We start from the raw sequence: 26,526 nt of genomic DNA, 5'->3' as shown, positions 1-26,526 counted from the left end.
CTAAATATATATATGTATTTACATATAAATATATATATATATATATATATATATATATATATATATTCCCTCTATATACAGGTGAAACTTGAAAAATTAGAATATCATGAAAAGTTTCACCTTTTAATTTGAATTACTGAAATACATGAACTTTTGCACGATATTCTAATTTTTCGAGTTTCACGTATGGTTGCAAATGAGAACTTGTTCTCAACAGATTAACCTGTTTAAATAAAAGTTAACCTGTTATTTGAAATATATATATATATATAGATAGATAGATAGATAGATAGATAGATAGATAGATAGATAGATAGATAGATAGATAGATAGATAGATAGATAGATAGATAGATAGATGTGTGTTAAGTTTAAAGTTTTGACCTTTTGTCTCACCCAAAATCTTAATATCACACACTGAAACACAATCTCATACAATAAAGGTCAAGAACTTGTCCTCTCTGATATTTTCTGACCCTAGTAGTCACTTCCTAAATGATCAATGTTGAAGTGCTTGAGTGACAAGCAACGTGGGCAGCCAGCTTCCTCTTTCACAGCAACATTAGTTCTTAAAAAAGCAACTTTGCCTGTGTCAAATAAATGTTTTTTTTTAATGTTATTCACTCACAGCATAAGATCACTGTGGTGAACTCTGATTTCACATTTGCAATATTTGCAGAACGTTTTTCTATCATCATTTGGAACACTTCGAAGGTGATGTGATGATGCGATTTGTGATGTTACGTCAAAAACACATGAGACGCGTCCACTCGCCCGCCCATAGCGCCCATCTATGATAGCGCCCGCCACAGTCAGTGGTTGTTGCCAAATATTAATTCCCGGGGATCAACAACACCCACTAATAAACGGTTCCCTTTTAATTTTTTCTTTGTCTACAATTTAATTATTATTATTTTTGTGGCCGCAATACATAATAAATATAGCCCAAAAAACCGCAACCCGCAACTCCATAATTTTTCCCGCAACATTATTTTTTTAAAATAGCCCAATTGTGCGGAAAACCGCTACCCTGGCAACATTGCGTGTAGATGTCACGGTTTAACTGATAAATAGGGCTGTACTGCCCTCTTGTGTCAAATTATATTTCTATATTTATTTTCCATTTATTTGGTTTTCATTAAACCGAGAAAAATGAAATTTTGTTTTATTGACGATCACTGAGAAATGGTCTATTATTTAAAATGCAAAAAACATTTATTATTGTCAAGGTGACAAGGATTCATTTGCCTCGATCCATGCCGAAAAAAAACCCGTCTAGTAAATTTCACGTTTTTAATGAAGCAGCCTAAATGGTCCACTTTGGAAAACGTGTAGATGTCACGGTTTAACCCCCTCAAACGTGAAACTTACACGTTTGCGTAAACACGCTCCAGTGGAGAGATACCCGGATGTTGACCTAATCTACCTACCCTATCTCACGACCAATTCGTACGAGTGATTCAAAAGTGGCTAATTCGTACTAATTTATACGACCTCACTCGTACTTTGTACGATTTGTCTAAACCCAAGTGACGTTATGTTTAGGGGCGGGGTCAGGGGTAGGTCATTCGTACGAATTCATACGAATTGGCTAATTCGTAAAATATGTACGATTTAGCTAAATCGTACTATTTCGTACGAGTGAGGTCGTACAAATTGTTACGAATTAGCCACCTCGTAAAATTCGTACGAATTCCCGTGAGATCGGGTTGAATCTACATGCAATTGCCTCTGCCATAAAGACCTATTGGTTTTTATTAAACCGAGAAAATGGAATTTTGTTTTATTTAAGATCACTGAGAAATGGTCTATTATTTAAAATGCAAAAAACAAACAAAAAAAAAAAACAAACAAAAAAAAAAACATTTATTATTTTCAAGGTGAAAAGGATTCATTTGCCTCGTTCCACGCCGAAAAAAACGTCTAATTGTTGAAGTTAAAGGTTTTTTTTTTATTGATACTTGACCTTAAGAACTCAACAGTCTGTGGTCTCAGTTGTATTTGTTTGCTTCATAATGGACTTTTTTTCATGATATAGCCAGACAATGCCAAAACACGAAGTGAAAATAGCCATACAAAGAATAATGAAAACTATGCATTAATCCTTCCTAGTTTTGTAAATGCAAAGCCAAAGTGTGTTTTATCTGCAATGACAACCCTAAATGCCTAAATCACACTAAATGCGTCTCTATAGCACTTCAATTTATAGGCCTACAAGAAAATGAGTTTTTACGTGCATATAATACGCATGGGATAGGTTTAGTAGTGGTGTCTATTACACGCAATAAAGTGCGTGTATCAAATGCACGCGAAAAACAATCATATGCACGTAAAAAAAACAGTTCTGTGAAGAATTTTGTAAGACAGTTTGTTATTGGTATAAAACTAGTTTCCATGCTTTGTTCCATGCAAGAGATATTACCAAATAAAGAAGAGCAACAAATATTGCTGCAGTAAAAGACACACAACAAAGAGCATTTCTTAATAACCTTATTGCTAAATTGATCTTTAAATATCAACATTATTAATGTAAATATTTCCTGAAATATTATCCATGTTGATATCCATTAAACTAGTTCTTTAAAAGTTACACCACACTCTTTGGAATTGCATCAAGAACAATAACAAAGTCTCTTGGTTTAAAACAGTAACTGAAATAAAGTCAGTATATGATTTTTCATTTACTGAATTTAAATATTTGGTATATGACAGCCGATATCTATTGGAATTAACCAATGACTAAAATATTCACTTCACTGAACCAGAATAGTAATTTGCTTTAAAAAAGTGTCTTTGTTATTCCATATGAAATAATTAACAATTTCTGCTAGCAGGGCTTGTCTGTAAAAAAATGGCCAATTTAACAGGCATTTTGTCAACAGAAAATTCAACAAAAAGTGAAAACCCGTTTAATATATAATAGCTACAGTCCAATGACTTTTTCTTGTTAAACTCTATCAACCATTACATTTTGAAATTGTCATTAAGTGTACTATAAAGTCCTCAAGCCCCCCTAGCTCTTTAGTGTTACAAATTACCTCCTTTTTTAAATAATGTGGCTTTTTTTATCCAAATTTAAATCCTTAATCACCATATGGAGGCACATCTAATGATAAAGATGCATATGGAGATCTATACCTTCCACCTTTGGCAATACCCTCATATTGATATATCATTTGTTAACCACCAATTCAATTTCTTTTTCTTAACAATTGGCCGAAAATGTAACTGACAAAATTTTTACAAACTAACTGACATTTTTACAAACTCAGTACTACACTGAGATATGTTAAATATCCTCTATCTTATCTGAATTCCTTTTAAGGCCTGAATCAGCAGTGAATCCATCAATATGTCTCATTTTCTGAGTGAGCAGGTACTTACCTACAATTCTTACGAACATCCCTCAAAACAAACGGCTGAATTAGCCAATGAATGTGCTCAAAAAGCATTGAGTTAAGGTCAATATTAAGCGACAATGCATTTTGACAACTTTGACAACACAACTATAGCATTTACTGAAGTCATATCGTCATTAGCATAAATTAATCCACCTGGTGATTGCCACCACTGACACATGACAACCAAATATATGTATATTATGCCAATTTCCATACATTTCCAGAACAGAAACCTGAACTCTTTATAAAACCATGTTGAAAATTATTTCATTTTCAAAGATTTTTACAGAGAGTCTTTTGGACTCTATACCAACAGCCAGAAAAACAACATTTTATAGGGAAAAGATTTAATATAAACTAGGCTATATGAAAAAAGCAAACCCCTCAGTAAAAACCTTCATAATACAGATAGCAATAAAACTGGAGAAAAATTGTTTTAAGAAAAGGGCCTTTAGTAATGTGTACTGAATCTGAACCTCAAAACCTCAAATTAACCCAGTGCATGAAAAAAACAATGGTATGCCTTGCCTATAATAATTCTTAGCCAGTGTCATCACCAGTTTCACCAGACAAATCACATCTTTTGGAAGTCCTGATCACGTCACGTCCTCACAAAAAACTCAAGAACTAAATATTTGATTGACAAATATTTGATTTTGAAGAAACATACATTTGCTGTGAAAATGTGAAGCTATTTTTTTTTTACATTTTGAAATAAAATAAGAAGTGGGCTCACTTTTGTCTGTGGGCTACTGGGCTTGTTAGGGTTTCGTCATGTTTCATGTTTTATGAGAAATCCAGGAAAATAATCTACTCTACCACAATGTATGAGTCATTGCCCAAGTAAACCTTAAAAACCATTCATTACAGAGCAGTCTAAAATATATCATATAAAGTTATTTTCTTAACTAGTTTTATTCTTTCTGTTTCAAAAATAAGAACAGGGAATGTTGATTTTTGTAAAGATATTTTATTGTCTTAAAAAATCCATAGAAAATACAATAAACATCCATTGACATAAAAAATACAATAAACATACAGGCAAGTTCAACTTTCCCAGTGCTACAAAACATCAAAAATAGAAAAATAGAAAGCTGTAGTGTAAAAAAAAAAAAAAAGTACTAATCAAGTCTAATAAGTTAACAAATAATTTCGAGAACTATTCCTTGCAAGTGCATTTTTGAGAGTGATAGAATGAATGATGCATGGCTTACACATTTCAGAATCCAAACGTCTCAGCCACGTCCGTGTCTTTGCACCATTTTAGTTTGTCCATGTTCAGGCAGAGCTTCTCTAGGTACCTCTGGAGCTCCAGGAGGTACAAGTAGTTGGAGGTAACGGGGAAGGCCGTTTCATCTTTGTGCACTGGGGTCCCGGGGTTGGGCAGGGGGCATGCCTGTGAGATGGCCAGTCCCTCCAACGTGCTCAGGAGAGTTTCCAAGTCCACCTGGACCTGCTGTAGGTGTTGGGCTGGAGGCACTCGCAGCCTCAACCGCAGGTAGCTCAAGTGAACGAAAATAGAAGTGAGACCATCAATGGGGGTGTCAATGTCAGGGCCAAAATCAATCTCTGGAGACATCTGGAAGTGCTGTGGAGACAGATTTAGATTTAGAGATTAATGTGCTGTATTGATTAACGTTGTCCAAGAGAAGTCACGCCCTTGTCATATACAAACTTTTCAATAAATAATTGAAGAGTTCAGATGCAAAAGCCTCTAAGTGCCATTTGAAATTTTCTTCTAGAATGATGATTTTTATCAAGCTTTTATATTTAAGTTCAGTGATTTCACTTAAATGGCAATGATAATTATCTAATAATTGTTATTTAAGTGAAATTACTGAACTTAAATATACAAGTTTGATAAAAATCATCATTAAAGAAGGAAATTTCAAATGGCATTTAGAGGCTTTTGCATCTGAACTCTTCAATTACATTTCATTTTCTCATGTATAATGACAGTACAGAGTGTGACTTGAATTTCTCACGGTGCAAGTTAGTTTCTTTTTCCACAAAAGACAAAGTTGCAGCTAGTTAGTTCATGTGCTCCCAAAATGAAGTTGAACTGAATGCTAAAATGAAAGGCTAATTAAAGAAAGACATGATTTTCGACTCATTGAATTATGAACATACATTAATGAATTTGCTTTGCTTCACTATAGAATATCAATCCTAAAATATTATGTTTCAAATGGCTGAGAATTGAGAAAAATGCTTTGGTAAGTCAAGCTACATGCTCTTGTTCCGATTATAGTTCACCCAAAAATAACTTGAGTGTCATCATTTACTCACCCTCATGCTATTCCAAACTTGTATAACTTTCTATTGTGAAACACAGGAGACCTTTCAGAAAGGAAAGGTCTCAGAAAGGAACTGCAAACGTAGTCAATGGTGGCCCACTTTTTACTTCTCCCAACATGCTGAAAAATCTTCTTTTGTGTTCCACAGAAAAAAAAGAAAGGCTACAAGGACATGAAGGTGATTACATCACTGCAGAACATTTACCTCATCCTTGATTTTTTTAATTCTACTGATGGTAGTTCGGACCATGATTCGTATCCTGTCTTCTGTAGCTGTGGGTCGGCTGATGCTAATGGCCACCAGAGCTGCCATTGAGAGGCAAAAGATCAGGGAAGAATGCATTTTTCTGAAAAAGAACGAATCATATTGTCATATGTCACGTTTAATTGTATGTAGAGTATCCAAATGTCTCAAAAACTTGTTTTCATAAAAAAAACTTTGAAATCAATACAGTTACCCTGTTTAGTACAGTAAAATAATGAATTAAATTGTTACAAGAATTTATATTTTATCAGTCTCATTGACATAAAGGTCCTATTGGGATGTTTTATGTCCATGTGAGTGAATGAGTGAGTGCTTACCTCTGGTGTGTTGATGTTCATATTGAGAAACTCAAGCAGGACTCTCCCTTTTATAGCTGTGGATGATTGACTCATTGTGAATCACCCTGCGCCGGTCTCGTCTGGTTTGCCTTTGTCGTCCATAGTTTAGAAGACACCGTCAAATTATTCTGGTGCGATACATCACACCCAGGGGCTCCAGGTAAGGACACTTCCAGTAAAGTGTCCATGTTTTTTCGTGTATTAGAGGATTTTCTTTTGTCTGTGGCTTGTACGTTTAAACAGAATGTTTATAGTGTGTCATCTTTGTTTTTCATACTAACATGCTTTTTTCTTCTTCAAATATTTGGTTTCAATTCATGTTTCAAGTGTCGTTCAATGAACGTAGTTATTCAGGGTTAATTTGTCAAACGATTGCATGGAAAGAATGTTTTTGATATTATAGTCTTGGCCGTGAACTACTTGAGTTTTACCTCCTGTTTTAGAAAAGCTAGAAAACATTTTAGTAAACAGTCAGCAAATGATGTATTGTTTTAAATATTCATCTATTTATTTATTTATTTATTTATAATGTGACCCTATAGTAGGATAATTTTTTCCCCTATTGGAAGTTCCTACATTTATACAAGGGGAAGAAAAAGTACAACATTTAACGGCAACATTTAATTTTAACTTACTATTTGCTGCTTCTGAAATACTGACTTTTGAGTAACTAAATTATTTATTTCGGATAAAATGATGCACGATAATGATCACAAACATGATAAACTGCAGGAAAAATCTCTTCTTTTGTTACTCTTGGTATTTATGTAAAAGTGTTGTTACAAGGCCCACTTAAAAAAACAAAAACATGCAGTACATCAAATGATTTGAAGAAAAACTAGGCCTTGGGAATTCCTTGTGTTGTAACCAAGGACTATAAGAAGCCCATACTAGGCTTAGTCTGCTGCCTTGCCATTCTGCCGGTCAATGGCTTTGCAGGCAGCATTTGTGCAGGTACCTCCTAAAACTGATTTCGGACAGGATTCTGAGAGAGCTTTGGTGATGACCAAGCCAATATTTAATTACTACTTAATTTAAGTGTTCAAAAATACCCACTTTACTCATCAACCACAACTTTCAGATTTGTCACAGAATCAATTGCATAGGATAGTGGACATGCTGCCTTCAGAAATCCATCATATAAAGGTATCTTAGTAGAAAGGATGTAATAAAAATACATTCGGACGTACCTTGTTTACTTGCCGCCTGTGGAGGTAGCTTTTTTCAGCATTCGGATGCAGCAAAAATCTCAGACAAGAATTCAGATTCAAGATTCAAATCATTAAACAAGGCAAAGATGATAGCTGTTATGCTATGAGCACATTACAAATCAAAACTACAAATTATTTGGCACATTGTCCCCTGTTAAATGTATCAGTGTTTTTTTTGTTTTGTTTTTTTTTTGACATGATGTTGGTCAGAATGTGCTGTTTGTGACTCATATCATTTCATACTTCAAGACTAAGTTTAAAAAGATTCATGTTTATTACTTAGTGTGTTTTTTTGTATCACTATATGAGCTAGCATGATTGCCAGTAGAGGATTTTGTGAGGCAGAAGCTGACAAAGCACTTTATGAATTCTCTGGATGAAACTGGATTGGTGGTTTTACATTCCTTTAATAATCTGAACTGTGTGTTCATCCACATGCGTGTTTCCTGTCTGAATACTTTTACGTGTTTGAATGAGTGTAGCCTGCCGTATGTGTGTGTGTGTGTGTGTGTGTGTGTGTCAGTGATGTAATTCCCGAAGGCTCTCAGTCTAAGTTCCTGGAAATGGTGTGCTTTGGATTTCATTGGCTTCACATTACTTCAGCTGAATGTTGGTTGAAAGTTGTTTTACTTTTCTAGAGATGAGCAAAGACTTGGCTGTGGACATTTACAGACGAATAGAATACTGCGTAGTTGAAATCTGAACTTTTTAATCTAAAGGTAGTGTATGTGCTGATAGTCGCAGATGGCTTTCAGTTCTGCATAATAATGAGTGCATTGTCTTACGTGTAGCCTATGTACACACCCAGTAGATTTTATGTAATGGTATTTAAAATTGTATATTCTGTTGTTACTGTAAACGTAGATTCAACAGTTTGTTTGTAAATTGAATGCTGCTTTAGTGTTAGTAACCCAATGAAACTACTGTTTTCTTCCCTTTGTTGACACATTTCCTTGATTTTATATTGTTAAAAATATTGTAAAAGTTCAAGATACTTCATCAATATTTTTTATTTACTATAATAAATACTATTATACATTTTTAATACTTAATTCTGTTAAATGAAGAAATAATGGAATCATATTTTAGGAGTATAGAGATGACCTAAAGGCTACCAAACATGGACCAAAAGTCACTCAAGTCCAGTTTTGATTCTATGGGCTCTTAATGCGACTAGTCAACCCGGTCTCATCCCAAGACGTCATATAACTAAATGTCATTTCAAAATACGTCCCAAGACGTCAGTTATATGACTTTTTGGGATGAGACTGTGTTAGACTAGTCGGGACCCTGTGTGATTCAGCCGATAATCTCCCACAGAAAACAGTGACATGACAGTTATTTTTGTCAAACAAAAGGCTTTGGGTCAGTCTTACCGTAAACCCTAATTGGTTTTGGCTGATTTTCTATTCAGATATAAATGTTGTTTTACAGAGTTATGTCAACTGTTTTGTCGTTTTAGCTTTGTTACTGAGCAATAATTTGATACGTTAATGATAATTAATGTTTTAATCACAAATTCATTGGCACACCCACTCAGACTCGCACATAAACGCATGCATGCCATGTGCTTTTAGAGTCTGTGTGTGTGTGATAATGAGGAATTAAGATTCAGCTCTGATCTTTTGTTTTCACTTAGTCCATTTGGCCTCTTCATGCTCAGACACTGTCGTTTGATCACACATTAATTCACGCTACATTGAGATCCAGTAATGTGTGAGAGATGGAAGCAACGGATGTGGGACACTTTTATTGGATCTGAAATACAGAATGTTGTGCACATGGGCATACAAGCACTAAATTAAACATAAAACAAATTAATTAATGTGTCTCATGATCTTAAACATTTTGATTTGTGCATTGGTTTTGTAGACAAATGTGCCTACATATTGATTTACTTACAAAACGGTTTATGTTCAACTCTGGCTGACATTTGACATCACCGAGTGACTGATAGTAATAAAGTGTTCTTCCCGTAAACTGATAGTTCATTAAACCTCTGCTTGTTTTTTTTATTTTTTATTATTTTTTTTTAATGACGCATATTCACTTCCTGTCCTTTTCCCCAATTTACGGTCATAGGTTAGAGTTTAATCCCATAATCCAAATATGACTGCAGTTCATGAGGCTGACACTGAGATTTATAGCATCATTCATAAAAGCCTGAGTATTTTAATAATTTGTCACAGCTTCCTTTGGTCATCATTAATGTGCAAATAAACAGTCAAGAACATGAGCAAGCAAAAACGGTGGGAAAATACAGCAATTTCCTGTATTTAATAGTCCGATAGATATTCCTTAATGAGGTGAAATAGAAGAAAATGGAATCATCAGAAAGGTATTCATATAAAATGCACTGGGGTTTTCCTTCTCCTTGGGTGTTTTCTACAACAGAAGTGTTCATGTCATTTAGGTTAGGAAAAATGGTGGAATAATTCATGAGGATGTTATATTTGTTTTTTTTTATTAAATCATGTGTTCTTGTGGGTCATGTGATATTGTTTCTTTAGGATTGAGAGTCTGTTTATGGGGTTGGTCTGATTCTGCTCAGTCAGCTTGGATACGGTTATCGATGACTTGCACTTTGTCCTGGATTTCCATCTGTTTATGATTAAGTGAAATATTTCTACGTAATTTCCAAATATGCGGCTTTACCCAGCACTAATCGTTCAGACTGGATTCCAGTCTGCTTCTGTCCCAACGGAACTTTTCAAAACCGTTCTACTGGTGGGATGGGTCTTATCTGGAAATCATGCGCTGGAAAGCATGACGGGCAGGACATGTAAAACTCTACAAATATGGACACCCATCTGTATGGGATACGGCATTAAGGATGCAGCCTGTTATTAAGAGCAAAGAATAGTGAAACTGGTTTTACTAGAGTGCCCCTATTATGGTTTTTCGAATATTCCTTTTCATGCCGTGTGTAATATGGCCAAGCTGTTTGTGAATGTAAATCTTCTGCAAAGTTGTAAAGTCGATAAATAAAGATATTGGCTCACAGAAGAAAGAATCGACCCGCCCAAACAAGTATTTTGTAATTCGAATCCACTGGGTTACGGTTCTACGTCACTAGAAAATAACAAAAAGTCTACTTTGCCCGCAAAAACAACTCCCGCTTTCAAAAACATCATTTTACTGATCAAATCTTGGAGTTTTATAGGTTTTGCTCTGGAAAGATGGGTCAGTACCCAGTTTATTTGGACCAGCTTGCTCCTCAGAATAACAACCTGTAAGTAAGTAATAAGTATGTATTAGTTTTGCAATCTTTAACGTTACATCATTCACGTTAGTGCTCGGCTAACGTATGGCACCCTTTATCGTTATAACACGCGAACCCAAGACGTCATAAATCCTTTAGCGTGAATATGACACGCACACCCTACCCCACACTTAAACTTAGCCCTCACAGCGCGTGTTATATTAACGATAACGGGTGCCATGTAGCATAGCGCCGTTTTTGCATAAGCGTTCTATATGACGTTAAAGGATGAGAATGCGTTGGTTATTGTTATAGCTCCCACATTTACACCGCAATAAGAAATATAGCTAGATGATGGACATACTTGTTAATAGTAATGGTGAGATATAACATTTGTAACATCTCATAATGTACCTCAAACTGAGTAGTGTATCACTTAGAAATGTCCTGCTTATGTCATCCTTGCGATGGTGGACTCACGCTCGGATTGACTCACGCTTGGATTGATATGGTAAAATCGATGCCATCGTTACTGTCTTTACAGTGTGTTCAATTGCGAAGGACTGAGGAAGTCTCCTGAGCTAAAGTTTAGTTATGGTTATACGCGTTTAGCTTCCAACAAAGCAAACGCGGTGGACCAATCGCAACCAATCAGGCCAATCAGAGAAGAGCAGAGAAAAAGGAGAATTTAGAGAAACTGATTCATCTGACGAGTCGTTTGAGAATCATTGTACACAATGTATATTATGAGAAAATTAAATTGTTGTTTGACCTTTAATGCATGTAAACTTGTTGTAGGAGACCTCCAAATCATAACTAGGAACCTTTAAAATAGCAATGGGGCACTTTTATTCCAAATGCTATTTTATTGTCATTGTTGATCATGTATTTCACAATGCTGCTGCACTAAGTTGAGTGCTAAACAGTGGCTCATAGTTTGATTGCATGCACTGATTTCATCAAGCGTGGTCACCTCCACAGCATTTGTTAAATTACTGTATCACTGAATTGCACTGCTCCAGAAAAGCTCATGAATGGGTCAGCAAACATACAAATGGTATATTTGTTGCATTGCTATGTGTTTAGGCAGACTGTAATTGTCTATTCTTGTAAAGATCAGATCAAATTTTAGGAAGACCAGTGTGTCTGCAGAAAAATGTACATAATTTCCTGTACATAATAAAACTGAGCCTGGAGAGCTATGAAAAGTGCTGTACAAGTCAACTGTATTTAAATATATAGAAATGGAATCAAAGTCAACTCTCTACTCTTAGAACAAACTATATATATATATATATATATATATATATATAGAGAGAGAGAGAGAGAGAGAGAGAGAGACTTGCCTTATTTCAGCCATCTGTTTTATTCTAAAAACTCTTTTTTATAGGCAAAACCTCACTGTTCGATGAGAAGAGAAATGATTAAAACTTGGAGGATAAAAAAAAAGCAGTCCCTCAACTCTTGCAGTCTGTTTCCCTTGAACTGAGTGTAAGCGCACTGCTCAATTTGACCTGTAGGAGGTTTCACTGAGTCAGGTTTCAAGTGCAAGAGAAACCAGGAGATCAGGGTAAATACAAATGTGTCAAGATAGGGGGAGGGAATAGTAGAACAGTTAGAAAGGATATTCCCATATAAAAAACGAAAATTTAAATCGGATTTTCCAATATTTACTAAATGCTTCTCCATTTTTGTTCATAAGAAGTAGGATATAAGACAGTTATGACTGCAAAATTCCATATTGTACAGTATTTGATTAGCGTTCCAGCAACCTTTGCATCACGTTTATTCATTTAGCAGACTCTTAGATCCCAAGCAACTAAATAAAAAATAAAACAACATTGTTCAGTTGTCATCTGGCCAGTCAGCCACAGGGATAAAATGCGGGTTATGTGTCCTGTTTTTACATTTACATTTATTCATTTAGCTGACGCTTTATCCAAAGCAACAGAGGGGTTAAGGAGGGGTTAAGTGTCTTGCTCAGGGACACATTGGTGTCTCATAGTGGATTCGAACCCGGGTCTCTCACACTACTATTTGTGCTCTAACTGAGAAGACTGGCATCTTGTTGAATTCTGCTTATGTTATTTAAGCACCCATAACCATATTTATTTCTAACAAGAACCGGTATTATAACAAAATATTTCATTCAAGTCCACTCAGCCAGAGAGAGATATACGGATGCAGGAAAGATTAACACAACACTAAAATACACCGAACATCAATATTTTAATAGCAACTTTTGGTTACATTTAAAACCTTTCTAACAAAATACCATTAATTAAATCATTGATTAAATTAAAACCTTTATGAGCAAATTCAAAACTCCTTACTGCAATAGACCGTTGGAGACCCCAAAAAAGAGGCTCCACAACAGTACGTCCTACGCTGGTGACATCAGCGGAGCACTGCTCCATTTCCCAAGGCTAAATGGTGACACAAATTGTGTGCCATGTTTTTGGATCATAATTCAAATGGACTAACCCCGTCTCCAATATGAGGGTCACACCGTCATCAGTATAGAAAGGACTGTGTGTTTATTAAAAAAAGAAACAAGGAATACTTTGAATAATAAGATTACCATCTCTAAGTTCCCAATTTGAAGTAATATCACAAACCTTATCTTTACAAATTTTTTTCTCTCTGGTTCCACTCTCCTGCTAAACAGAGACTTGATACACATATTTATTAAATCTTAATTTGGATGAGCCTTATTTAAACAGTCTGTCAAGCATATGGTCTCCCTTTTTGTGGAGTGCATGATCTCCAAGACAAGAACGGAAACAACAGAAAGGCCTGCGGACAGTAGAGTCACGTGGCCAAAGCACTCAGCTGGTGTCCTGGTGAATGGGCAGGAAGTTATAGGGATAAATGCTCTTGGCAAAAAAGCACAATAGCAAGATGCCCATGGACCTGATGAATACCCAACTGTCATATGGTTGCCATTAATAAGGTCTTTTGGCCCATTTAAGCTGTTTCTTGAATGTTCCTTTCAGTACTTTTTCATTGTACAGTATGCATTATATGAATGACATGGCAGTCTTTAAAAAAAAAAAAGATTATTAAATAATTTTAAAGGAAGGAGAAAGGTAATGGATATGCGATTAATATATTTCTCCATCCATACAGGGCAGAGAAAATCAATGTTAAAATGAACAAAACACTTTCATATAGGCTAATAAATGTCAGGTTGGTTTGTATAGACCGACAAACAATAAAATCCAACTGAAAAATGTTTTATATATTAATGTACTGTTTCATGTTTAAGAAACTAGTGCAGTATTTATCAATATTGATGGAATGGTCCATTTTATTAGACTTTTTGAGATGGATCTTTTGATAAATAAAACAGGCCTGATAGTTTGAATTGATTTCGTACACATTAATATAATCGAACTCCGCAGCATCAGTTACTCCGCCCAACAAGTAAACGTTAAGATCTGGTTGTTTTCAGATTGAATTTGCTAAATGCATCACAGTTCATCTTGTACATCACATTTGTGGTAGGAAGTCAAATTTGATATTTAAACGTACAAGGTCTGTAAATCTTCCCACCATAGTGTGGAACTATGTAAAAATAGCCTAATGTACCATGTTGATTTAGAAATGCTTTGCTTTTAAATGTGAAAAGATTTCTAGTTATGCAAAAAGGACAGTTTTTGTCAGTAATCTGTGTTTGGTGGAAATTTTGAGAGCTTGATATATCTGTTAAGATGATGTGGTCCTCTGCAGATACTTTTTGGGGTAAGGGCTTCCTGGCTACTGGTTCAAGGAACAGCAAGCCCAGACCGCAAAAAGACCTGAAAAGGACAAGACAGGGACCTGGAAATCAGCTTCGTATATATCTGAACAGAGAAAAAAGAGAGGGAAAGGGAGGGAGAGAGAATGAAAAGTGAATATCAGCCTTCTTTCATTTAGACATATTTCTTATAAACAATAATGAACACACATATCTGTCTTGATCAAATAGTTTAACAATTTGAAACCAGCAAAGGTTTGAATTTAAACTATTACAATTACACACTGTAATAAATTATTCAATTACACAGAATGAGCACCATTGCGTTGTTCCTTGCGCTCTTTGTGTTCTATCCAGACTAAATGGCCAGAAAATGGTATTTTCTGTGGATCACGTGTTGCATTTATGACGTGCAGCCTAAACTTCACGCATCACAGGTTAGTCCACTTAAACCAAAGCTCCTCTTTCTCGCTCGTTTGCGCAAGTTTAAATATAATTTCACCTGTGAAATTCTGCCAAAACGCACCCCGAAACCGTCATGCAAAACGCCCTTTCTATAGCATTTTATCTCAGCATTGTATTCTTATTTGTTAGCGGGCCAAAGATGGTTGGGGTCAAGCGGAGTAGATGACGTAGGCATCCGTTAGGCTTACCTCACTAAATGCGTCATATGTGTAAAAGTGTCGCCCTCCCATGCGCGCTCTCCTCCCTTTTCTGATTGCGCTTCTGCCACAGTTCCTTTTAACGACTTTAGCGTTTTTTTGTCGCCCAAATCTAAATCTAAGGGGCCTTTATCCAATCATTTTAACCCGTGTGTATCTCCGTGTTCACATTGTGCGTAAATGTCCATCAATGAGAAATGAAACACCACATACGTGAACTGGAGAAACGCAAACGCACTGGTATAACTGATGTGGTGTATTCGGGCTGACGGAAGGAGGCGTGTTAATTAATCGGGTGCTGTCCGTTGTGCTGAACGGGCTGCTGTCCACGGTGCTGAAACCCACCCGCCGTGGTGAACGCCCTGTGCTGCACACACCCACAGTTTGGGGAAGAGATGGGGAAAGAAGGGGGTTTCGTCACACCGATGATACAAACACAGGTGCTTGCTTGCAATCTGAAACATAAAATTATAAACTCATGAACCTATTCAGATATGACTCTCCACAAGAGAATATTGAAATCACTCTTTTTTTTTTTGGATTGGGAGTCTTTCAATATCCCTCTTTCTCTCTGTGTATAGTTGTTTTAGGGGTGTGTGAATGTGTGTAGCCTAATATTCTCTTTTATTGCGAGGGTGTTTGCTTCCCATGCATTTTTGAAAGAAGGTTTCAATTGTTACATTTAACCAAACTGGGTTTGTTGCACAAAACAGGAACGTTTATAATACAATCCGTATAGTACTTGTTGCTAATGCTTTTGCGCTACCCTAGTCGGTTTGGTGTAGTACCGGACATAAATCGTGTTCATGTTTATGGAAGTGGATATGACTGACTAATTATTTCTGTTCTAAAGCCTACATGCCACTGTCCTACACCTTTAGTTGTATAATAAAACACAAACGCATTTTACGAATCGGACGGTAAACATATTGTGTGTTTGCGTTGTATTTTCCCATGCATAGGCTACTCGCAGGCGCCTGTTCTACACCACATTCAGTCACGAGTCAGAATTTGAAAAACGCAATTAAATAATTGGAAGTTATTTCAGACGATTTCAAGCTAAGATAAGTCAGCACTACGAAATGATGCACGTTTCAACAGTTGTAATAGCTCTAAATGGTTTTTAATAGCGCGCATAGGGACGCAGGGCGAAGCACGCGCGTTATAGCTCATTTATAGGCGCTTATAACCCGCTTCATAGAAACCATCTGAAACAGGGTGTTTTCTGCATGTGTTGAGTTTGCGGATGAAGACAAAACATGCATCAGATTGTCTTTTAGAAAGTCAGAAATACATAACCAATGCTTCTACCAAGCCCCATTAAAGGGGACGACACAAGTCAACGCGACGTGAGAGTTAAAAGAAAATACATGTCAGACTTACCGTGTGAGCGATGCTTCAAGGAAGACGAGATCTTTTTCTTTTTCTTTTTTTTTTGTAATAATAATTCCGATAGATTCGAATGTGCTCCACTCACAATGATCTTTAATGTTTTCAAATTACACTCTGATGTTTTCATACATTTTAAACTAATCCATTTTGTCCTTTCCGCGTTTCTGGAAAATACTGCAAAATCTAATGGAAGCGCTCAATTCCTCCAGTCTGCTGTTGACCTGCATTGACGTCATTGCGTCATTAGGTTTCCCCTGGAAACACAGGCGTTCCAAAAATAGTAACACATTAATTCAACTCTGGCTGAGGGTTGGCGCAAGCGACTATTTGTATCAATCCATAATATTCTGATTCGCTCCCTCCCCCTACATTGTCTTCTTCTTTTTATCATTTTTTCTCTTTTCTTCTTCAGAGAGTGTAAAGCTCGCAAGGACGAGTGGCGCACGAGCAGGTACGACTTTACGACTATTTTAAGGAGCGGGCAAGGTTATATAAATATCAAAGTGAGGGACAGAGCAGAGGAGAGTTGTTCTCAGGTTTGTTTTATTCCCGCCCGCAATCAAAAAAAAAAAAAATGGTAGTAAGAGCAGAAACAGCGCCACGAGGACAAAAATAGAAAGTGCCGAGCGCGAGCAGTCATCTGTCTGGAGAGCTCGTGAGTCCTCGCGTGTTCAGTGGGGAGCTCTACTAAAGAAACCTTACAAAAAGAAGAAATAGTGCCCCTGTCGTAGTTTGTTTAAGTGCTACATGCACATGCACATGTAATAATTTCTTCTGCTAACAAACACTTGATTTGGAAATATTTATCGGGTTTACAATGGTATGATCACCATTACATTCTTCATTGCCTTCATAGGCAGCCACAGGGTGAAGCAACGCAGCCATTCACTCATTCCCCATTCATTCATTCATTCATTCATTCATTCATTCATTCATTCATTCATTCATTCATTCATTCATTCATTCATTCATTCATTCAGATCCATTGTAACGCATATGATGATATCGATATGGATTCACATAACACCGGAAATAAAATCTTTATTTTTTTTTCTATGGCCGAAACCTAGTTGTCAGCACGTGAGCGCTGTGTGCTGCACTACGACCAAAAACGCCAACATCAACCATGTGCTCAGCTCGAAGCAGTAATTCATTAATGATGAAATGCATCGGCCACTCCCTTTCTGAAATGGTATCCTTCAGTGTGTCTACACAGTAGCTTGCTTATTCCCTTGAGCGGTTTGTATGAATGTGAAGAATCTGCTCCCTGCACTCAGGTTCTAGCTGAGCATTAAATGGTACTGACTGTGTGTGTTTGAATATTTTTATTCTGGGGAGGGGAAATCAAGGCTAACCAAAATCATGTGATCTATGCTACCTGAGCATACTGATTGTTCAAGTCAAGTCAAATTTATTTGTGTTGTGCTTTTCACAATGCACTTTGTTTCGATGTATAGCTTTACAAACATTATTGATGCACTCTAAAAAAAAAATGCTTGGTTGTTTTAACCCAATTTTGGGTCAAATATGGTCAAACCCAAATGTTGGGTTAAAAATGTCATTTAAAAATGTACACTCTAAAAAATGCTGGGTTGTTTTAACCCAACTTTGGGTCAAATATGGACTAACCCAGCCGTTGGGTTAAATTTTTACATTACATTTTTAACCCAACATTTCGGGTTTGTCCATATTTGACCCAAAATTGGGTTAAGTTGTTTTAACCCAATTTTGGATCAAATATGGTCAAACCCAAATGTTGGGTTAAAAATGTCATTTAAAAATGTAACCTAAATGCTGAGTTGGAACAAACCAGCATTTTTTAGAGTGTGTTCATGTTTATAATATCATAATATCTTCATGTCTTGAAGCCTTATTTAGCAGATATAGATTTTGTGAAGATAATCAAGAGATTTGGTCTTCTGTTGTGATTCTTTTTTAGGCTATATTATCAATGTTTCCAGTTTTAAAAATATACATTGTTCAGGCAAAAAAGTGTTATTCCATGTATTATTTTATATTGTTATAAGGTGCAGAAAACTGTATGTTGTTTAGTGAGTAAAGAAAACATTTTATGTTACTCTGCTAACAGATTCATCAGTTTTATATATTCATAGGAAGATATTGTCGTACAGTACAAGCACCCCAGAAAAAGCCACACATAATTTGTAATATAATGCAATGGCATTAATATATTTTAATAAGAAAAAATAATTAAAAAATTATTTAAATAAATATAGCACAACAGGTCAACAGTTTAAGCAAAACAGGAGTTCAGTTATAAATTATAAACCAGTAGATATACTGTTCAAAATGAAGACTTGTTACCTGCAGGCATTGGATGTATTTAAGCGGAATTATTTTTAGCTGACGTGTGTGCATGCTATGGTGTTCTTTGGGTTGTTTTTTAATTCTTTTGATTACTGTTTTTTTTTAATCCATGAATCAAGGGTTAAAATCCAGATTTCTGTAGCAACCTAGTACAGTCTCTTTAGCAAATCACGAAGCAAACACCTTTAATCAGTGAGATTTAAAAACGTTCTCATACAGTAAACTGCAGACATTATGTGATAATGGGAGACGGGCAGTTGTATTGTGCACAGCATATAGTGACCTTTTTTAAACGTGTGTGTGTTCTGTGTGTAGACAAAACCTACAATAATGCTTACTCTATATCATCACCAAATACATTTAGGCTGGTAGAGGTGTGGACTATGTTAACTTCACCTTCACATTTTTTTTTACACCTTTAGCATTATCTTTTCCATTAAAAATCAAATATAGCAGGTCATCTGGGTTACTCCCTCTTTAGCAGAGGCTCCACTCTGTACATGACAGATTCAAGTGTCAGCAGGCTTCTTCTCTTTTAACTGCTGATGCCATCTACTGGTAAAAGAGAACAACTGCAAAGGAACTTGCCCAAAAGAGCATAACAAGCTCATGATTACAGTTTTCGTAATATCAATTTTGGAAAGTTTTGATTGGACGTAGTAGGGAAATTCTGCTCAAAGTTAGTAAATCAGCTTAAAATATTCAAGAACTCAAACCTTTTGCATTGAAGGCACTTCAATTAAAGTTTTCGAGAAACTTACTATGACAATGGTTTAACACTGTCAAATAAGTTGTCAAATCAGTTAAAGTAAAGGCTTAAACATTTTTGTGTATGCTAACGTCTAGATTTTAAAATAATAACAGACAGATAATGCACACTTGACAAACTGCGTCTGTTTGCTCAACAATAGGAAAAAAGCGACTTAAGTTCTTCCAAAAGCTGAAAATTCTATTATTGTTTATATATTAATGTCTTTTGAAACCTGCGTAACTGACTTTCTTCTGTGGAACACAAATGGAGATGTTTAGCAGAATGTCCAAGCTGCTCTTTTCCATAAAGTGAAAGGTGACCATGGCCATCCTTCAGGATTTCCAAGGCCAGATTTTCATTTGATAATGACTGAAAATTCAGTCCTCACTCAAAGTTCTTGTAAGGTTTGCCATCCCTTGGTGCTCATCCACACCATTCTGTGAAGAAAGCTGCTCAGACATTCCTTTTGTTTTCCACATATGAAAGATGGGTTTGGAACAACATAAGTGCGAGTAAATGGTGACAGAACATTCATTTTTCATGTAGTAACTATCCCTTCAATTTCATTCCACCATTTTAAGCTGCATATTGTCTGCAGTCTGTATTTATGTTGGACAAGTTACAGTTGGATAATGTCTATTCCCAATATCTTCTGCTGATACACTGGCAAAAATATTATTTTTGTGAGTTTTTGTTATTGTGATGACACCACAAATGCAGACTTTATTAGTTTAGTGAGGTAGAGAGAAGCAATACATTTGGTCAAAATGGAGTGTGAAGACTATTATCGGTTCAACAGAACAAAAAATAAGACCTTTTTTTCCCCCTCAGTTTCAGTGTTGGGGCAGTTATTGTTTTTGGTCTTTGTTTGGCAGTAGATTTATAAGGACATGTAATAATTTGATATTACACATTCATATTTTAATATTTACATAACAAGCTTTAAAATGTTTTACGTTTTCTTTTTTAATGGTCTGACATCTCTAGTCATTAACTTTTGAAACAGAAATGGATGGATTCAATTTGTCCTTTAAAAAGTTGAATCTGTAAAAAGAATAAATAAGTTAAAAGGTTAGTTAGAGTTTTGTATGTTATGCCTACGGTATTTGGCTATGCTGGTGAATTAGTCAGAGCCAATTCTGGGCTGAACTCCAGGTGAACTTTTATATTCATCCAGAAAAATGCATTTATATTAAGGGCACATGCCAAGCAATGTGAAAGTTCTGCATCCATTGAGCGTTCTTACAGTATATGGATATGTACGCATTTATAAAAATGTGGAACCAAAAATAAAAATGTGAATCTCCCCTTAAGACAAAATCTCTCTTTAGTGAGTCTCCAGTAGTCAGAAGTTATTTGAACACCAGGGGGCAGAAGAGGTCATTAAGCAATGAGAATCCTTTTTTCTTTTTTTTAACTTTTCAAGCCAACTTAGTCTTCTCTTGACCGACCCTGCACTTTTTCTGCTTCAGTGCATGGAAGCATCCTCGTGTGTGTGAGAGTGAGAGAGCCACACAACAGAAAAAAACAACTCACTTATTTGAACAACACGCTATTTTATCAAAAAAATATTTTAGGGTATGCAATGCATTGTTTCTCTCTCTTTGAACCTATTTTGCTGTGGTTATCGTTTTTGTAACACCGTATTATTTACGTTACCGTTTGAACAAAAGCCGTTTATGTTCAGAAACATTCAAGAAACTCACAAATGGTATCATATGAAAGCCAAAAAATCTCAATTGATCTCTCCTGATTGCATTAGGGGTTGAGTCGGACTGTGTTATGAAAAACCTTTGTAGAAAACCTTCAAAGATGCTTAATGAAAACAGATAAAGGAAACGAAAGAGAGAGAATGAGATATGGGGTATGAAAGAGAGCGATTGAAGATAAGGAGTAAAGATGAGTGAGACTGCAAGCTTATCAAAGTTCAGTTATTGTATTGTTCCTCAACTCCAAGATCTGACGCAGGCTAATGATCTTGGTGACCTTCAGAGGAGATCAGAATGCTTACGAGGCAGAACAGCAACTTCAAGGTCTGCTTTGGCCTCCCTTTTATCATTAATTAAGTCATGTTAATTGCTGGATTAGAGAGAAAAGGTCTCAGGGAACCAAAGACCGCAGAGCATCTGCCCTTGACATGTCATGGAAGAGAAAGGTGAAGCTGTGAGATCAGGATTGTGTGCTTCTGATCCAGATGCATTATATGTTTCTCAATCTCTTTACAATGTGACTTAAAGATTTAATCAAGATGACGATTTAAAACAAACTAATTCATATTTTCTGTCAATGAAAAAATATGATAAAACTTTATGTATAAGGCATTATAAAGTTATTAATTGTAACTAAAGTTAAAATACATTGGTATTTGCAAATTTCTAATTGTAATTTAAGAAATTGTTTGTTTGTCATGTGTTTGAATGCACTATAAGTATTTTTATGTTTAATGTTTACCATGTGCATTATAAAGAAGATTTCTTAACAAACGTCGACTGGGAATTTTTCAATTATCTCAAATATCGACTCAAATATCTTCCGACACAAAGGAAGATATTTGGAAGAATGTTTTAATCAAACAGATCTCATTCCCCATTGACCATAGTAGGAAAAAATACATACTATGGTAGTCAATGGGGAATGAGATCTGTTTGATTAAAACATTCTTCCAAATATCTTCCTTTGTGTTCAGCAGAACAAATAAACACATAGAGGTTTGGAACAACATGAGGGTGAGCAAATACTGACAGAATTTTCATTTTTGGGTGAACTAACCCTACAATGAGACCTTTATGCAGTATGGGTGACAGTTTGCTTAATTGTAATGAAATAGTAGGCCTAGCTCTAATAAAAAATATAATATACAGTGAAATTATTATTATAATTCTATTAACAGATACTTTATTTAGTTAGTACCCTATTAATAATTATATTATAGTCATGCTATATGATCCTGACATGTTTTTACAAGACATTTTTACCCATAAAACATAATATTGCAGATTGCTTATGACTATTTTGTTAAAAAAGGAGGCAGAAAGCGAGTGGTTTATTGTTGAGCCAGCATCACATGAATGTTTGTTGTCATTAGATGTGTTCAGTAATCATTCAGTCCAACACAGCTTACAAATACCTCATTATATAGTGCACACAGCTCTAATCATATGCAATATTGATTACCCTGCATATGTGTTACAGAGGCACGCACAGAACCTCATCCCTGCTCACGTACAGTAATCTTCCAGGGCTCTCCGTGCACAGCTGAACTCTCACGTGTGGGTCAAGCCAGCCCTGGGTAACACACCTGCTCTGCGAAACCTGACAAGGCACATTTGGGGGCTGTGACAGCAGAGAATGTGTCTGCGTGTGTGTGTATATTCATAAATCTGTTAAAACCTGGGCATTTGTGACGCAGTCGGGGGGTTTATCAAGCGTATAGTGCACGTACAAATGGGACAGAGGGAGTCTATGATCTGAGCTTGCGGCTTGAAGTGTGAGAGTGTGTGTGATGGAGAGGGAGATTGTTTTAGACAGGTATTAAAGTGTAATAGGTTACGTCACGTCGCCTGCTCTGTCTCCTGTTGTTAGTGTCAATGTTCAGCTTTGCCCTCTTCGGTGGCGGTCGTCGCGGGCAATCCCGTCTCCCCTGCAGGCCTTCTGAATCTAAACGAAATGTCAGTGTGCCCTGACTGCCACTCCAAAACTAAACAAGTCGTCTTCTTCTTCTTCCACCTAACCCCTACCGCCAACTCTTGTCTTCCCAAACTTTACAAGCCTCTGTCTAAGGTGATGGACTGATGTTCGGTTCATTTGTGTTTCCTCTGCAGTGATGCAGTGGCCCGTTATGTATATTTACAAGCTTGTGTTTGGCCCAGAATACTCGATTAACTCAATCTAAATGGGTTTGTCTCCTTTAATCTCATACTGTAATATGACTTTGTCGGCTATAAATAATTTTTCTTCACTTGCTGCATTCCAGATCTATTCATTAGTGTGCACAGGCGTCTCTCTGAGAGAACCTGTCAATCAATTGCTCCTGTGATCATTTCTGCTTGGCTGGTGGATCAGAAAAAAAACCACAACAGTACTGAACCATAGCCCTCTACAACCACGAGAACATCATATTTCACATCCATATTGATGGCTTTTGCATTGTATGGCACATTTGTTTTTGGCTATTAAGATACTCTTCCAAATCTGCTTTTCCCAGACTGAATAAAAACAAGTTGTTGTAAGATTTACTGTAAACAGTTTTACTCAGAAAATGATGGTGAATTTCACATATGACAAATTAGGGGCAATTAACAATTACACATGTGTTTCTTTATCAATCATACTCCGATAATCTTTATTTTATTTCAACCCGGTCTCATCCCAAGACGTCATATAACTGACGTTTTGGGACGTCTTTTGACCATACGTCAATATTCGCCTTTTTAGGGCCCCCTTAAACGTCGGTAGATGAGGTTATGGGCTCCTAACTCTACCCCAGACCTAAACCTAACCCTAAACCTAACCCGTCACCTAACTGACGTTAAAGGTAAAGCGTCAGTTGTATGACGGCCCGGGATCGCCATCTACCGACGTTTAAGGGGGCCCTAAAAAGGCGGATATTGACGTATGGTCAAAAGATGTCCCAAAACGTCAGTTATAGGACTTTTTGGGATGAGACTGTGTTGTTTATTTACAACTTTACAAGTGCGTGTTCACCAGTCTCTAATAAAGAACTTCAGGTCCATGTTTCGGTAATAGATCTGTATTCAATCCAGAGCTACAGCGCTGCTGTCCGTCAAACCTATTTATCCTCGTCTATATGTCTGTCTTTCTATTCTTTTTATTTTATTTTTGTAATTGTTTTTATTACTGGTAGTTAATGACCGAGTTGACAGCAGAGGCACACAGTTCTGCTCCTGTGGAGATTTATCCTTCATTCATGCAGCGTTTAATTCCAGCTATAATCAAACATGAATCAGCTAATCAGTGTCACTTGTAAATTACAGCCAGGTGTGTTTAAGCGACATTAGGACTAAACTTTATTGCAGTTGATTTTAAAGAGCAAGATCCTACTTTGCATCTCATTTAAACTTGAAACTTGAAACGATTTCAAACTTGAAGTCTTGCATTTTGTCTCAAGCAGAGCAGGCACAATACTAAAAAAATCGGATAGCATCAGAACAGCCTCTGGCTCTATACGCTCTTACCTAAACACTTAAGATCTCTCCGGTCCCCTGTGGTCTGTAAAATGAATGATGTGAACAAGGTCACTTTCTTAAACCTTCACATTCACTGTTCTTCAGTGCTCAAGTTAATTCCAAACCTTTTCCTGAACAGCAAAACCTTGCAAAAAGGCATTTTTGGAGGAACACTTTTCTATCTAATGTTGTGCAGTTGCACTATTATAGTACTTAATATAAATTCCGTACGGTAGTAATACTTAGTGTTCTCTCTGCTGCTTGCATTAATTCTCACTTCTGCTTGTATTATTCTCATTAAGACATTTTGTATAAACTGTCAGCCAACTAAATAAATGTCAATTAATGTCAATTCCCACTTTATACGTGGCCAAAAAAATGTACCTGTCTGTGGAATTGTTCCATCATGCCTTATCAAGACACAATATTAGATTTGTGTTTAAACAAAATAGTTGTCAGTTTGGCTTAAAGGTGTTCTATGTATTTTTTAGCGGCCTCTATCGGTGATGTTTCAGATTGCAACCGATTTTTACAAGAGCGCTTGTGCTTTTGCGCGTGCTCGAACACAAGATCTCGTGGTACACGCCGGCCACACTGAGACTCTCAACACACCGGAGTAAGCATCACACAACATGCCGAAAACGCATGTAAACTAACACTGCAGCGTTACAATAATAGGCTACTTTTATCAGCTTCATGTTGAACTAATGTCCCATGCTCGTACCATGATAACGTTAAATTTGTGGTGTTATCTATAAGGCATTTCACTAACTATTCAACCCGATCTCACGACCAAATCGTACGAATTCGACGAATGAATAAAAAGTGTCTAATTCATACTAATTCGTACGACCTCATTCGTACAAATTAGTAAGATTTTGCTAAATCGTACATATTTTACGAATTGGCAAATTCGTATGAATTCGTACGAATGACCTACCCCTTACCCCGCCCCTAAACCTAACCATCACGTGGGTTTAGACAAATCATACAAATTCGTTTTAGAAAATTAGAAACTTTACGAATTGTACGAATTGGTCATGAGATAGCGTAGAACTATTTGTGTATCTTTCACAATCAGCAATGTCAACATAGGTGAATGTATAATTTAATAACGAAAACGGTTAGTGAACTAAACAATTTCAGTGTAACAATAAGATCGAAGAAATGTGAATCTAGAAATGTGTATACATTACTGTACGTGTTTGGAAATGTGTATTATAGCCTAAACAATATGGTAGTAGCTGGATGAGCGACGTAGACAGTAGATCTAGTACATCAAACAAAAGTTACATCCTAAAGCACCTACTTTTTGTTATCCTGGAACAGTCTTTTGTATTCATTTCATGTCTCATATATGTTGTAGTTTATCTTGCTATTTTATTACAGTTTACCATTATTTCAGCATATCTGAAAACTTGTAATTTATCACAATAAAAATAGCGGAGGTCTCCATAATTCAAACACTCTTCGTCCTAAGTCGATCCGATTTGGCCTGACAAGCCAACCCGGTCTCATCCCAAGACGTCATATAACTGACGTTTTGGGACGTCTTTTGACCATACGTCAATATTCGCCTTTTTAGGGCCCCCTTAAACGTCGGTAGATGAGGTTATGGGATCCAAACTCTACCCCAGACCTAAACCTAACCCTAAACCTAACCCGTCACCTAACTGACGTTAAAGGTAAAGCGTCAGTTGTATGACGGGCCGGGATCGCCATCTACCGACGTTTAAGGGGGCCCTAAAAAGGCGG

At 36.4% G+C, this 26,526-nt stretch overlaps 2 protein-coding genes and 1 long non-coding RNA gene across 5 annotated transcripts in view; all 3 read right to left on the bottom strand.

Annotated features, from left to right (window-relative positions):
* Positions 1-26,526, bottom strand: part of prrt4b (proline rich transmembrane protein 4b) — a 204,900-nt gene that overhangs the window by 31,909 nt on the left and 146,465 nt on the right. The window lies entirely within an intron of this gene.
* On the bottom strand, positions 4,420-6,359 carry lepb (leptin b). The gene is made up of 3 exons (XM_089127062.1): positions 6,280-6,359; positions 5,903-6,044; positions 4,420-4,988 (listed from the first exon to the last, which is right to left on the bottom strand). Exons 2-3 carry the CDS (start codon positions 6,038-6,040, stop codon positions 4,620-4,622), a joined length of 507 nt encoding a protein of 168 aa, XP_088983188.1. The 5' UTR covers positions 6,041-6,044; positions 6,280-6,359; the 3' UTR covers positions 4,420-4,619.
* LOC120476509 (uncharacterized) lies at positions 12,924-17,053 on the bottom strand. The gene is made up of 2 exons (XR_016150034.1): positions 16,498-17,053; positions 12,924-14,558 (listed from the first exon to the last, which is right to left on the bottom strand). It is a non-coding gene; the product is annotated as an uncharacterized LOC120476509 (long non-coding RNA).

This window comes from Pimephales promelas, chromosome 24 (genome assembly GCF_988280905.1).
Source record: "Pimephales promelas chromosome 24, fPimPro1.hap1.1, whole genome shotgun sequence".
NCBI lineage: Eukaryota > Metazoa > Chordata > Actinopteri > Cypriniformes > Leuciscidae > Pimephales > Pimephales promelas.
This window is presented reverse-complemented; position numbering and strand designations above follow the sequence as displayed.